Source organism: Malus sylvestris, chromosome 14, assembly GCF_916048215.2.
Source record: "Malus sylvestris chromosome 14, drMalSylv7.2, whole genome shotgun sequence".
Lineage (NCBI taxonomy): Eukaryota > Viridiplantae > Streptophyta > Magnoliopsida > Rosales > Rosaceae > Malus > Malus sylvestris.
In genome coordinates this window covers 6526705-6538967 of record NC_062273.1, presented here as the reverse complement: position 1 = coordinate 6538967, position 12263 = coordinate 6526705, and the positions used below count along the sequence as shown (strand labels likewise).

At 41.0% G+C, this 12263-nt stretch overlaps 1 protein-coding gene across 1 annotated transcript; it reads left to right on the top strand.

Moving 5' to 3' along the window:
* Positions 1-2804: 2804 nt before the first annotated feature.
* LOC126598973 (calcium-binding protein CBP-like) lies at positions 2805-4948 on the top strand. The gene is made up of 5 exons (XM_050265369.1): positions 2805-2930; positions 3969-4144; positions 4309-4327; positions 4694-4794; positions 4885-4948. Exons 1-5 carry the CDS (start codon positions 2805-2807, stop codon positions 4946-4948), a joined length of 486 nt encoding a protein of 161 aa, XP_050121326.1.
* Positions 4949-12263: the final 7315 nt, after the last annotated feature.

The window sequence follows — 12263 nt, the reverse complement described above, 5'->3', positions numbered from 1 at the left end:
TTGCCCGACAAGGTTAAACCTTGCCCGACCCTCTTTGTTTTTGTCTTTTCATTCATTAGCCTAGCAATATGTTATATACTTCCAATTGTATTCAAGTTATTTCTAGTAAGATGATGATTAAAAGACTCTCTTAGTTCTTGAATCCGATTTGAATATGTCTTCACAGTTCAAACCAGATCTAAGTTCTAAGCTTTCGGGCATGTAAGATTGATCATTCAAAAGTCCTTGGCCTCAAGGCATAAAAAAATAACCTTATGTGGACTTAACCCATCCACGACAAGCTTTGATAACAAGAAGTCCGAAGTTACTTGGGGCGCAAGTAATCGATCTATCTCTTAGTTTTATTTCTATTATATTATGATTATAGTAGAACGTATGAGTATAGAATGAATTCTGATGGGAAGCCTCAAAGCCTATATCTAAGGCCCTACAAAGGCACCTATTTGGGTTCATTCTGCTCTGCGAGCTCGGATAATCAGAAGTATAATGGCTATAACACTTCTGCAAACAATAAAACAGACATCGTATATTCGAGTACTGGGTTAGTTCTTGATCGGAAGCCTCAAGGCCTACACCTAAGGCCCCACAAAGGCACCTGTCATAACTAACACGGCCTCTCGGGTATATGTACAACTAAAACTCAACATCCATTTTACATCTGCCATGCTAAAGATGGCAGTGGCACGCCTGAACACTTAAAAGTTAATTTTGATTGTGAGCCTCAAGGCCTATACCTAAGGCCCCATAAGGGCACCTTTCAAAGTTAACTCTGTCCTTCTCTTTCAGCCTTGCCCGACAAGCCCGCCAGTGAAGCAGAAGCCCGACAGAAAGCATCAACCGGCGCCAACCTCTCGGGGAGCTGTGTGCTCGTCGGCTAGGAGACATCCCCAACGGAAATCCTGGCCACGAACAGCACTAGGTTTCTTTTTCGACTTTCTCGGGTTTTCTTGGCATCCAAGCAAACGAAAGAAAAGAAAAAAACTTGATACGGTGAGCAATTGATGGCATGTGGAGGAAACTGTGTGACTATTGAGAATTTGAGATTATGAAGGCTTATAATCTTTTTTGCATTCACAAAATGGCATGCAGAAAGCAATATAAATCAAAATCGCTGATATTGTGTTGATCACTTGAGCTTTCACGTATGCTTGAGATTTCGTGTACGATTCCTCTATATTGACTTGAAGCGTCATTTGCAGAGAAAAAGTTCTAAAGGGCCTGTAAACAATTTTAGATAATTGAGAGAAATTGGCAAAACAATTTATTGCTCCACTTAACCTTCTAAGCCCAATTTTCCAAATTTAATAAGGGTATTTTCTTTTATTTGTTTTGTTGTTCTTTGATTTGATTTGAGTATGGACATAGCTTGAACTTTTGAAAATGGTTGACAAAAAGGGTTTTCATAATAAATAGTATATATTGAAAAAAGGGTAAAATGCTGTTTAACCTCCTGAATTATTACTCCAGTTGAAATTGACCCCCTAAATTATTTTTTTGGTAAATTAACCCCCTGAAATATTTAAAATTAGGCAATCAGCCCTTTGCAGTTAGGTTCTGTCCACCATTCCATCAAATTCAAGGGCAAATTAGTCATTCCGTTATCAGTTCTTACTTGTCAATGATAACTACCAATAAAATTAAAACACATGAACACAAAATAATGTGTAAAACATATAGCATAATAAGAAAACATAAGAAAACCGAACGTTTACATAAAGGACCATTTCACATTGTTATTACAAATTATTTTGTGTCCATATGTCATAAATTTATTGGTGGTTATAGTTGACAAGTAAGAATTTATGATGAAAAGACTAATTTGCCCTTGAATTTGACGAAATAGTGGATGGAATCTACCGACAAGGGCTAATTGGCTAATTTCAAATAGTTCAAGGGGTTAATTTACCAAAAAAAATTGTTCAGGAGGTCAATTTCAATTGGGGTAATAGTTCAAATGGTCAAATAGCAGTTTACCCTTGAAAACAATACCACTAAATTAAAAAAAAAAACTAATAAAAAAGACTTTCAAATTTTGAATTTTAACCAAAATTCATGTATTAATTTTATTTAATGGTTAGAATAAAACTCAATATCAAACCAAGCCAATAAAAATGACCCAAGAAAAATAATCTATCCAACTTCCGATTTTACCCCTAACATTAAGTCTTGGCCATTCATTTGGTTTGTTTGCTCCAGATGGAGAGAGAAAAGGTCTATAACCTCTGATTAATTTCTCTCTCCAAGTGTCTTTTAACTTTCTCATTCCATCAGCCCATCATCTGATCTTCTTCACCGTCAAACTCTGAAAATAGCGATGGAAATCCTGATGGATGTGAATCACCATCAATTTGAAAAATCTGCAAACATACCCAAACCAAATTTTCAGACCACTAAAAGAACAATAAAAAAATGTCAGGCTACCCACACCTTCCTCCCGGCTCCGGCTACGGAAGCACTCTGCCAGGTCAACCCTACGGCGCTCCCCCCCCCCCCAAGGGCAGCACCAGCACCAGACAGCTCAACCCTACGGTGCTCCGTCTGCACCGTACGGCGCCCCACCCTCCGCACCATACGGCGCACCCTATGCTCCAGAGAAGCCGTACAAGCCAGACAAGCCGTACAATCAAGACAAGCCTCACAAGAATCAAGGCGGCGGCGGAGGATATCCGGCGCCTGGTCCGGGTTACGGCAGCCCGTTCGCGGCTTTGGTTCCGTCGGTGTTCCCGCCTGGCACGGACCCGAACGTCATAGCTTGCTTTTAGCTGGCGGATCAGGACAGCAACGGCTTCATCGATGACAAGGAGATGCAGAGAGCTCTGTCGTCGTACAATCAGAGCTTCAGCTTGAGGACTGTTCATCTTCTCATGTACCCTTTCACCCAGACCAACACGAGGAAGATTGGTAACAATTTACAAGCCTCATTACTCCATGTATGCATATCTTTGTAATTTTTTTATCGACGCACTAAACGGTGTTGCCTGCGCCGAGTCAGTGATCGGACACTGAGTCGCGTTAGAAACTTAGAATCAATGCGAAATGTCTATCATGCCCTTAACGCCTAACGGATATAATCCGTAGAATGCGAATGTGGTAGTCATGGTCAGTTGACCGTTGAATCTTTATGGCATCACGCGTTATGCTTATCCACAAAAAGATAATATGAGACTAAATTTTGGTTTACAAAAGTTCGGAAATTTGGTCTTCTTAGTATTTAGCTTTTCCAAAATTACTGAGATGAAAACAGATCATTGCCGTCTTGGCAATTTAGTCCATCATGTCATGCTTACGTTTTTTTATTTATATAGCATGACATTTTATTAGTGGACTGGACACCGCTATCACGGTAAAACCGTTATATGCAAGTTGCTTTCGAGTCTTTGAAAGCATCATCATTGCTAATTTGGTACAGTTTATTTTTGTACATAATGATATTTATTGTGTGTCTGGGTAAATTGTGATAACATGGCCCAAGGAATTCGCTGCACTGTTCTACAGTCTTCAAAGTTGGGCGGTAATCCCAATAATTCTTTTTTTGTCCTTTTTTTATAAAGGAAAACTAATGAGAAGTGTTTGAAAACTTTGAGTTTTAATGATAAGGACAAAATAAAGCGTAAAGTGCATAGTACCAAGATTGATTTTTTAGTGTAAAAATGTGGTTTTTCGTTAAAATGAACAGTACCAGGTGCTTTTCGTTAAAGTTCCCTTTTTATAATCATTTCGTTTTTAATCTTAATTTTCTTTTAAAAGTTGAAATCTTATTTGGTTTCATTTTTTGATTCTTAGTTTTCATTTTTTTTTTTTTGAAAATTGAAAACAAAATATTGCAGTAACCAAATAAGATTTCAATTTTTAGTTTAAAAAATCAAAAATTAAAAATGAAAATAAAATGGTTATGAAACGCCCCATAAGATTTTGTCTTTTAATTTTTGTGAGAAATTAACTGTTTTGTAATTGGTGTGGTTGATCAGGGAGTGTTTGAGAGGTTCGACCGGGACAGAAGTGGGTTCATTGATGCAAATGAGTTGAGAGATACACTGCTAAGTCTGGGATTTGCTGTCTCACCTGTAGTTTTAGAACTGCTGGTCTCTAAATTCGACAAGACTGGAGGCAAAAAGAGGGCCATTGAATATGACAATTTCATCGAGTATGTTTCCTTTTCCTTTTTTCTATCATTCTTTTTTGGGATTGGTTTGAGGATCAAATTCTTACGCATTAGATACTTACAGCATTTCATTGTGGTATATTTTATATTATGTTTTCTTATCGATATCTGATTATTCCTTGTTCGTTTGTTTTGATTAAATGCAGGTGCTGTCTGACTGTTAAGGTGAGTTCGATTTTCCCTAAAGCTTATATTTTGTGCACTTAATTTATAGTGTTAATTGGGGAACTTCAACCTAGCGTTGGCTTGAAAGTTGATTCTGATTCATGCATAGTTTGTACGGTTGAGTATTCAAAACTCTAAGTTATTGCTGCAGTTAGTTGACAAGCATATCAAAAAGAGAACGAACAACCCTTTATTTCGTTGCTTAATTTCTTGGCTGGGAAACCATAAAATCATTGTTCATCACTGAATCATATAGTTTCCACAAAAAATGGATTTTCATTATCTCAAGAGGACAATCTGTGGGTTAACCGCTGAACTGTCGATACTTAAGAGAGTGTTTTCTTTTGTGATGCTTGTGTCTTGCAGGGATTAACCGAGAAGTTTAAGGAGAAGGACAAAGCGTACAATGGTATGGGAACTTTCAGTTATGAGGAGTTCATGTTGACTGTCCTGCCATTCCTCATTGCGTAGGTTGTGTGTTGCTAAAGGCTTTATGAATTCGGTTCCGCGTCTTCCAGTGTTTTGTAATATCTAGTTCTTTCTTTCTTGTTTCTTAGTGGAGTGGAGTGCAATAGCTGTATTTTCTCACTGTATAGCTTTCATGTAACTCCGCCTGGGTAAGTTTATCTTACATTGCCGGTCCCAAGCCCGGGTAAAGGAGGAGAGGGAGGGCGTCAGGTAGTCGACAGCCGGCACTCCACAGTTACGTCGAATCCTTATGAAAATGAATCCAGAACGAAATCGCGCTAAAGCTAGGGCGTCACCCGTAAGTGGCGCGTTGTGTGGCCTGAGCACAATGATAAGTGAGCAAGGGTCGCTGTATCTCCATCGGCACCCGGATGCGTGTTAAATGAGCAAGGGGGCCATAAAAACTTCTTTTCGAACGACTCCACTCAAAGTTGTTTGGGAGCATATGCTCCTATCAACTTTACACAAGACACACAAAAGAAGTACTTTGATTCTATTGGACATGGGAGGGTGAAGAAGCTAGGACAGAAGGGTAGAGTTCAAGAGAGCATAATGCGTTTAGGAACGTGGAATATAGGAACCTTAACGGGAAAATATATGGAAGTAGTGGAAGTTATGGTGAGGAGAAGGATAAATATTATGTGCCTACAAGAAACTAAGTGGGTTGGTCTTAAGGCAAAGGATCTAGAAAACTCAGGGTTTAAACTTTGGTATTCAAGCACAAATAGAACGAGAAACGGTGTTGGCATCATCATGGACAAGACCTTGACACAAGATGTTGTAGATGTCAAGAGGGTAGGAGATAGAATCATGGCAATCAAGCTTGTAATATGACAAGAACTCATCAATGTGATTAGTGCGTACGCACCTTAAGTAGGGTTGGATACGAGTTCGAAGGAGAAATTTTGGGAAGACCTTGGAGACTTTGTGCAAGGAATTGCCCAGACGGAGAAGTTATTTATAAAATGAGATTTAAATGGACACGTGGGCAGGGAGACAGGAAACTATGGAGGTTTTCATGGTGACCATGGTTTTGGGGAGAGAAACGAGGATGGGGAAGCTATCTTGGATTTTGCAATGGCATATGATCTCTTCTTAGCCAACACCTTCTTTAAGAAGAGAGAAGAACATGTGATCACCTACAAGAGTGGGTCGTCAAAAACACAAATAGATTTTCTTCTAATGAGAAAAGGGGATCGTATAACTTGTAAGGATTGCAAAGTTATACCGGGAGAGAGCTTGGCTAATCAACATCACTTGTTGGTGATGGATGTACATATCAAAAGAGTGAGAAAAAAGAACAAGACTTGGAAGTGCCCAAGGACTAGATGGTGGAATCTAAAAGGAGAAAAACAAGCCATTTTCAAAGAGAAAGTAATCACCCAGTGTGGGAGGGATAGAGAGGGGGAAGCTAGCCAAAGGTGGGATTCCATGGCTAGTTGTATCCGAAAAGTAGCAAAAGAGGTATTAGGAGAGTCCAAGGGCTTTGCTCCACACAAAAAGGAATCTTGGTGGTGGAATGAAGAGGTACAAACAAAGGTGAAGGCTAAGAAGGAATGTTGTAAAGCCTTATACAAGGACAGGACCGATGAAAATGGTGAAAGGTATAGAAGAGCGAAGCAAGAGGCGAAGAAAGCTGTGAGAGAAGCTAAGTTAGCGGCTTATGACGATATGTATAAGCGACTAGATACCAAAGAAGGAGAGTTGGATATCTATAAACTAGCTAGAGCAAGGGAAAATAAGACAAGGGACCTAAACTAAGTGAGGTGCATCAAGGATGAGGATGGAAAGGTTCTTGCTACAGAGAACGCGGTCAAAGACAGATGGAGAGGTTATTTTCATAATCTTTTCAATGAAGGACATGAAAAGAGTACTTCTTTAGGGGAGTTGAGTAACTCAGAAGAGTGTAGAAACTACTCCTTTTATCGTCGAATTAGGAAGGAAGAAGTGGTTGTAGCTTTGAAGAAGATAAATCATAGAAAAGCAGTGAGCCCAGACGATATACCGATCGAAGTGTGGAAAATTTTGGGAGAGACAGGTATAGCATGGCTCACTGACCTTTTCAATAGGATTTTGAAAACGAAGAAGATGCCAAATGAGTGGCGAAAGAGCACTTTGGTGCCTATCTACAAGAATAAGGGCGACGTACAAAATTGCATGAACTACAGGGGTATTAAGCTAATGAGTCATACAATGAAGCTCTGGGAGAGAGTCATTGAGCATAGATTGAGGCAAGAGACATGGGTTTCGGACAACCAATTCGGGTTCATGCCAAGGCGCTCAACCATAGAGGCAATCTATCTCTTACGAAGATTGATGGAAAGATATAGAGATGGAAAAAAGGATTTACACATGGTCTTTATAGATTTGGAAAAAGCGTATGATAGGGTCCCAAGAGACATTCTTTGGAGGATTTTAGAGAAGAAAGGAGTACGAGTAGCATATATCCAAGCTATAAAGGATATGTATGAAGGACCAAAGACTGCCGTAAGAACTTATGAAGGACAAACCGAAAGCTTCCCCATAACTGTAGGATTACATCAAGGCTCATCCTTAAGTCCTTACCTTTTTGCGTTGGTAATGGATGAGTCAACAGGACATATTCAAGATGATATTCCTTGGTGTATGCTTTTCGCAGACGATATAGTGTTGATAGATGAAACTCAGGAAGGGGTAAATGCGAAGCTTAACCTTTGGAGAGAAGTGTTGGAATCTAAAGGTCTTCGCCTAAGCCGATCAAAGACAGAATATATGGAGTGCAAGTTCAGTGCAAATGGAGGCCAAAATGAGTTAGGGGTGAGGATCGGAGATCAGGAAATACCAAAGAGCGATCGTTTTCGCTACTTAGGATCTATCTTGCAAAAGAACGGAGAATTAGATGGAGATCTCAACCATAGAATACAAGCTGGATGGATGAAGTGGAAGAGTGCATCCGGCGTGTTGTGTAACCGTCGTATGCCACTGAAGCTCAAGGGAAAATTTTATAGGACGGCAATAAGGCCGGCGATGCTGTATGGCACAGAATGTTGGGCGGTGAAGCATCAACACGTACACAAAATAGGTGTAGCGGAGATGAGGATGCTTCTTTGGATGTGTGGGCACACGAGAAAGGATAAGATTAGGAATGAGGATATCCGAGGTAAAGTAGGAGTAGCCAAAATTGTAGGAAAGTTGAGAGAAAATCGGTTACGGTGGTTTGGACATGTGCAAAGAAGGCCTACTGACGCTCCGGTTAGAAGATGCGACTACGGGACAGAGGTTCAGGGCCGAAAGGGTAGAGGAAGACCTAGGAAAACTTTGGAAGAGACTCTAAGAAAAGACTTAGAGTATTTGGATCTAACGGAGGACATGACACAGGATCGAGCACAATGGCGCTCTAAGATTCATATAGCCAACTCCACTCAATGAAGAAGGCTTTGGTGTATTTAACACAATACGTTGGAAATGAAGTAAAGCTTATTTATTGATATCTCCGATAAGTTACAAATATGTACATATACATGAGTCAAAATAAACAAACAAGAGGAAGCCTTCACAAAGGTTGCTTAGGAGAAGTCTCAGCAGTCGGTAGAGCCCCATAAAGAGAAGGCATCGGAGGGGGATCATTCGGAGCCTCAGTACTGGACAGAACCCTAAAATGATGAGGCATCGGAGGTTGATCATTTGGAGCTTCATTATGCGGTACAGCCCCAAAAGACGAAGGCAATAAATGCCTTTGGAACAAACCCATAAACCGCTGATGATCAAGTAAAACCTGACCATCAGATTCCTTCATCTGGTCAAGCTTCCTCTTCATGTTTGTAGCATAGTTATGTGCGAGCCGGTGCAACTGTTTATTCTCATGCTTGAGCCCTCTAATCTCCTGTTTGAGACTAATCACTTCAGCCGCCAATGATTCAACTTGGCGGGTTCGAGCAAATAGGCGTTGGGCCATATTAGACACAGAACCTGCACACTGAATACTCAAAGCCAGAGAATCCTTAACAGCCAATTCATCAGACCGTTTGGAAAGTAGTCTGTTATCTTTGGGAGTGAGAAGGTTCCTGGCCACCACCGCAGCGGTCATATCATTATTCATCACGGAATCCCCAACGGTAAGATGACCAGTAGGGGATAAGAAGGATGGGCGCCATATGTTGTCTGGAGAAGGCGTGGTTGCCTCTTCAACAAGGTTCAAGTCAAAACGACGGTCAGAGGGGCCAGACATTTTCAAAGGTGTTGAAGAGAGAAGAGGTCGAACAAATCAAGATCTTAGAAGTACAAGAAGGGAGCTTCTACTGGTGAAGATTCAAGTGTGCTTTGAAACTTAATGCCAGCCTTTATAAAAATCTGCACTCGATGGAGCTTCAGAAATCGAAGAGGCGTCTGCCCAGAAATCGAAGAGGCGTTTGCTTTCTCAAAAGCTGGGCTGCTCAGAGACCACGAGGGCCGATCTCAGAAATTGAAGAGGCGTTTGCTTTCTCAAAAGCTGAGCTGCTCAAAGACCACGAAGACCGATCTCAGAAATCGAAGAGGCTTGCTTTCTCAAAAGTTGGGCTGCTCAGATACCACGAAGGCCGATCTCAGAAATCGAAGAGGCACCTGTTTTTTTCAGCCTTGTCAGCACCTGTCACATGCACACTCAGCTTTGCTGAAATTACGGGCATTCTGTTGAAGATTTCTGGTGAAGTAGAAAGCACGTGAATCTTACTGTTCAATCATCCACTTTTCACACGTACCATCACCTCAGGGGTACCACAGATAACTTTACCAAAGATCTCTGACAAAGTTTAGACACGTGAAGCTTGCAGCTCCCACTACATCGCTATGACCAAGAAGGGTAAAAGAATAGCAAAGAAACAGCACTAACAAAGTTTAAACACATAAATTTTGAAGGTCTAGCTACCATATTATTACCCACAAGGGTAAATGAACAGCACCACTGCTGGATAATTGGAAAGTCCCTGTGTGTCAACCTCTGTGCTTCGTGGCAAGGTAGACTAGCAAACATGCCTTACCTTTACTTATATTCGAGAAAACACTCCCAACAAGATTGCTTGCTCTAAAATCGAAAAGGCACCGTTCTCCGAATCTCGAGAGCCAGACTCCCAACATGATTTATTTCTCAAAAATCGAAGAGACACCGCTCTTCGAATCTCGAGAGCCAGATTCCCAACAGGATTGCTCTCTCAAAAATTGAAGAGGCACCGTTCTCCAAATCTCGAGAGCCAGATCCCCGATAGGATTGCTTGTTCGAAAACCGAAGAGGCACCGCTTTCTCAACTTCGAGAGCCAGATCTCCTTGGATAAAGCTTGTCTGTAATCTTCACACGCAACATCAGCTTTCCAGATACCACAGATCACTTTTTCAAAGTGCTCTGACACACGTGAAGCTGGCAGCTCCCACTACCGTGCTATGACCAAGCAGGGTAAAGGAATAACATTACTACTTGTTGTTAGGGAGACTCCTATATATGTCGACCTCCATCCTCAACGGACAGGCAGACCTGCAAAGATGCTCAACCCTTCATCATATCTGAGAGGGCACTCCCAACGAAGCCTCTCGAAATACTCAGCTTTCTTTCCCCCCGGTAATACCTCTGCAAACAAGCTACACCAGAGCAAGAATATCTCATATCATCAGGGTTAAAAGCAAGAGTATCCCATATCATGCTTTTTCCCTGTCTTTTCCTTTGGCATTGTTCTTACCTGCAAGACAAGGAGAAAGAGAGCAATCAGTCAGCACTTGGAATCAAGCTTCCAGTCAGGAACTGACTGCCGGGAACCCCTTACCTGATTACTTACCTGGCATTGCTCTCGAGTACTCATCTTCAACATCTTATGCTTCTAAAGAAGATACCACATCTGCCTGAGGAACCGATAGGGAAAGTGATAAGGATACAAGGAAGCATGTGGAGACAAGCGTAACAGAACGCGTGCCGATACATCCACTACTTTGTCAACAGCAAAAGTATCCCATATCAGCAGGGTCGAACGTACTCTAGATTTGATGGACTTGTTTTGACCCTCAAATTCTTCAGTCGGCCTTATACTCTAGAGGAAACCAGAAAACCCTCCAGCCCAGTTCAAGAATAAGCCTGTGGAAAGTTACTTCTTCAAAAGCAAAAGTATCTCATATCATCTATTCTCATTTTCTTCTCTTTATCCTTCATGCTGCCTACAAGATAGGGAGAATGAGAACAATCAGCCGGAACTCGAAATCAAACTTCTGATCTGGGACTGATTGCTTGGAGCTCTGATTGCTTACCTTGTCTATCACCTCTTTCAGCAGATCCCCTAGCTCGGCGACTTGGGGGACTCCTACTACATGGTTTGTATCGCGCTTGACCAAGCCTGAAACTACAAGTAAGCTTCAAGTGAAATTGATACATTACCTTTTGCATCTCCACCAGTTAAAGATACCACCCTTGGATGGAAGAAGAGTACTTCCAGAAAAGATGCCACATCTACCTATGAGACAGATAAGGTAAGTGAAGACGATACCACACTTCGGTACTTAGAAGTTTAATGATTACAAGATCATTCTCCCACACTAATGACCAGAGCAATAACTTAATAATTTCTGTTGTACCAAAGTCCTCACTGATTTTGTGCATCAACAATCCTTAAGTCCTTACCCTTTTGCGTTGGTAATGGATGAGTTAACAGAACATATTCAAGATGATATTCCTTGGTGTATGCTTCTCGCAAATGATATAGTGTTGATAGATGAAACTCATGAGGGGTAAATGCGAAGCTTAACCTTTGGAGAGAAGTGTTGGAATCTAAAGGTCTTCGCCTAAGCCGATCAAAGACAGAATATATGGAGTGCAAGCTCAGTGTAAATGGAGGCCAAAATGAGTTAGGGGCGAGGATCGGAGATCAAGTAATACTAAAGAGCGACCGTTTTCGCTACCTAGGATCTATCTTGCAAACGAACGGAGAATTAGATGGAGATCTCAACCATAGAATACAAGCTGGATGGATGAAGTGGAAGAGTGCATCCGGCGTGTTGTGTGACCGTCGTAGGCCACTGAAGCTCAAGGGAAAATTTTATAGGACGGCAATAAGGCCGGCGATGATGTATGGCACAGAATGTTGGGCGATGAAGCATCAACACGTACACAAAATGGGTTTAGACATGTGCAAAACCGAGCGCAATGGCATTCTAGGATTCATATAGCCAACCCCACTTAGTGGGAAAATGCTTTGTTGTTGTTGTTGTATAGCTTTCATGTAACAAGGCTTCAGAGTCTGGTTTTACCATGTTTTTAACTTTTGCATCATTTTCCTATTAAAGGTTGGTGTCGTTGGAAATAAAATTTTCGGAAATTTTATTTAAATCCATCTAACATATTTATACACCCAACTTACTCTTTACATCCATTTGATTTTTAACTAAACTATTAATATATGCATTTATTTTTACACCCATTGAATTTTTAACTCAAAAGCTGCCACTGTGCCACTTGACTTTTGATAGTAAAGG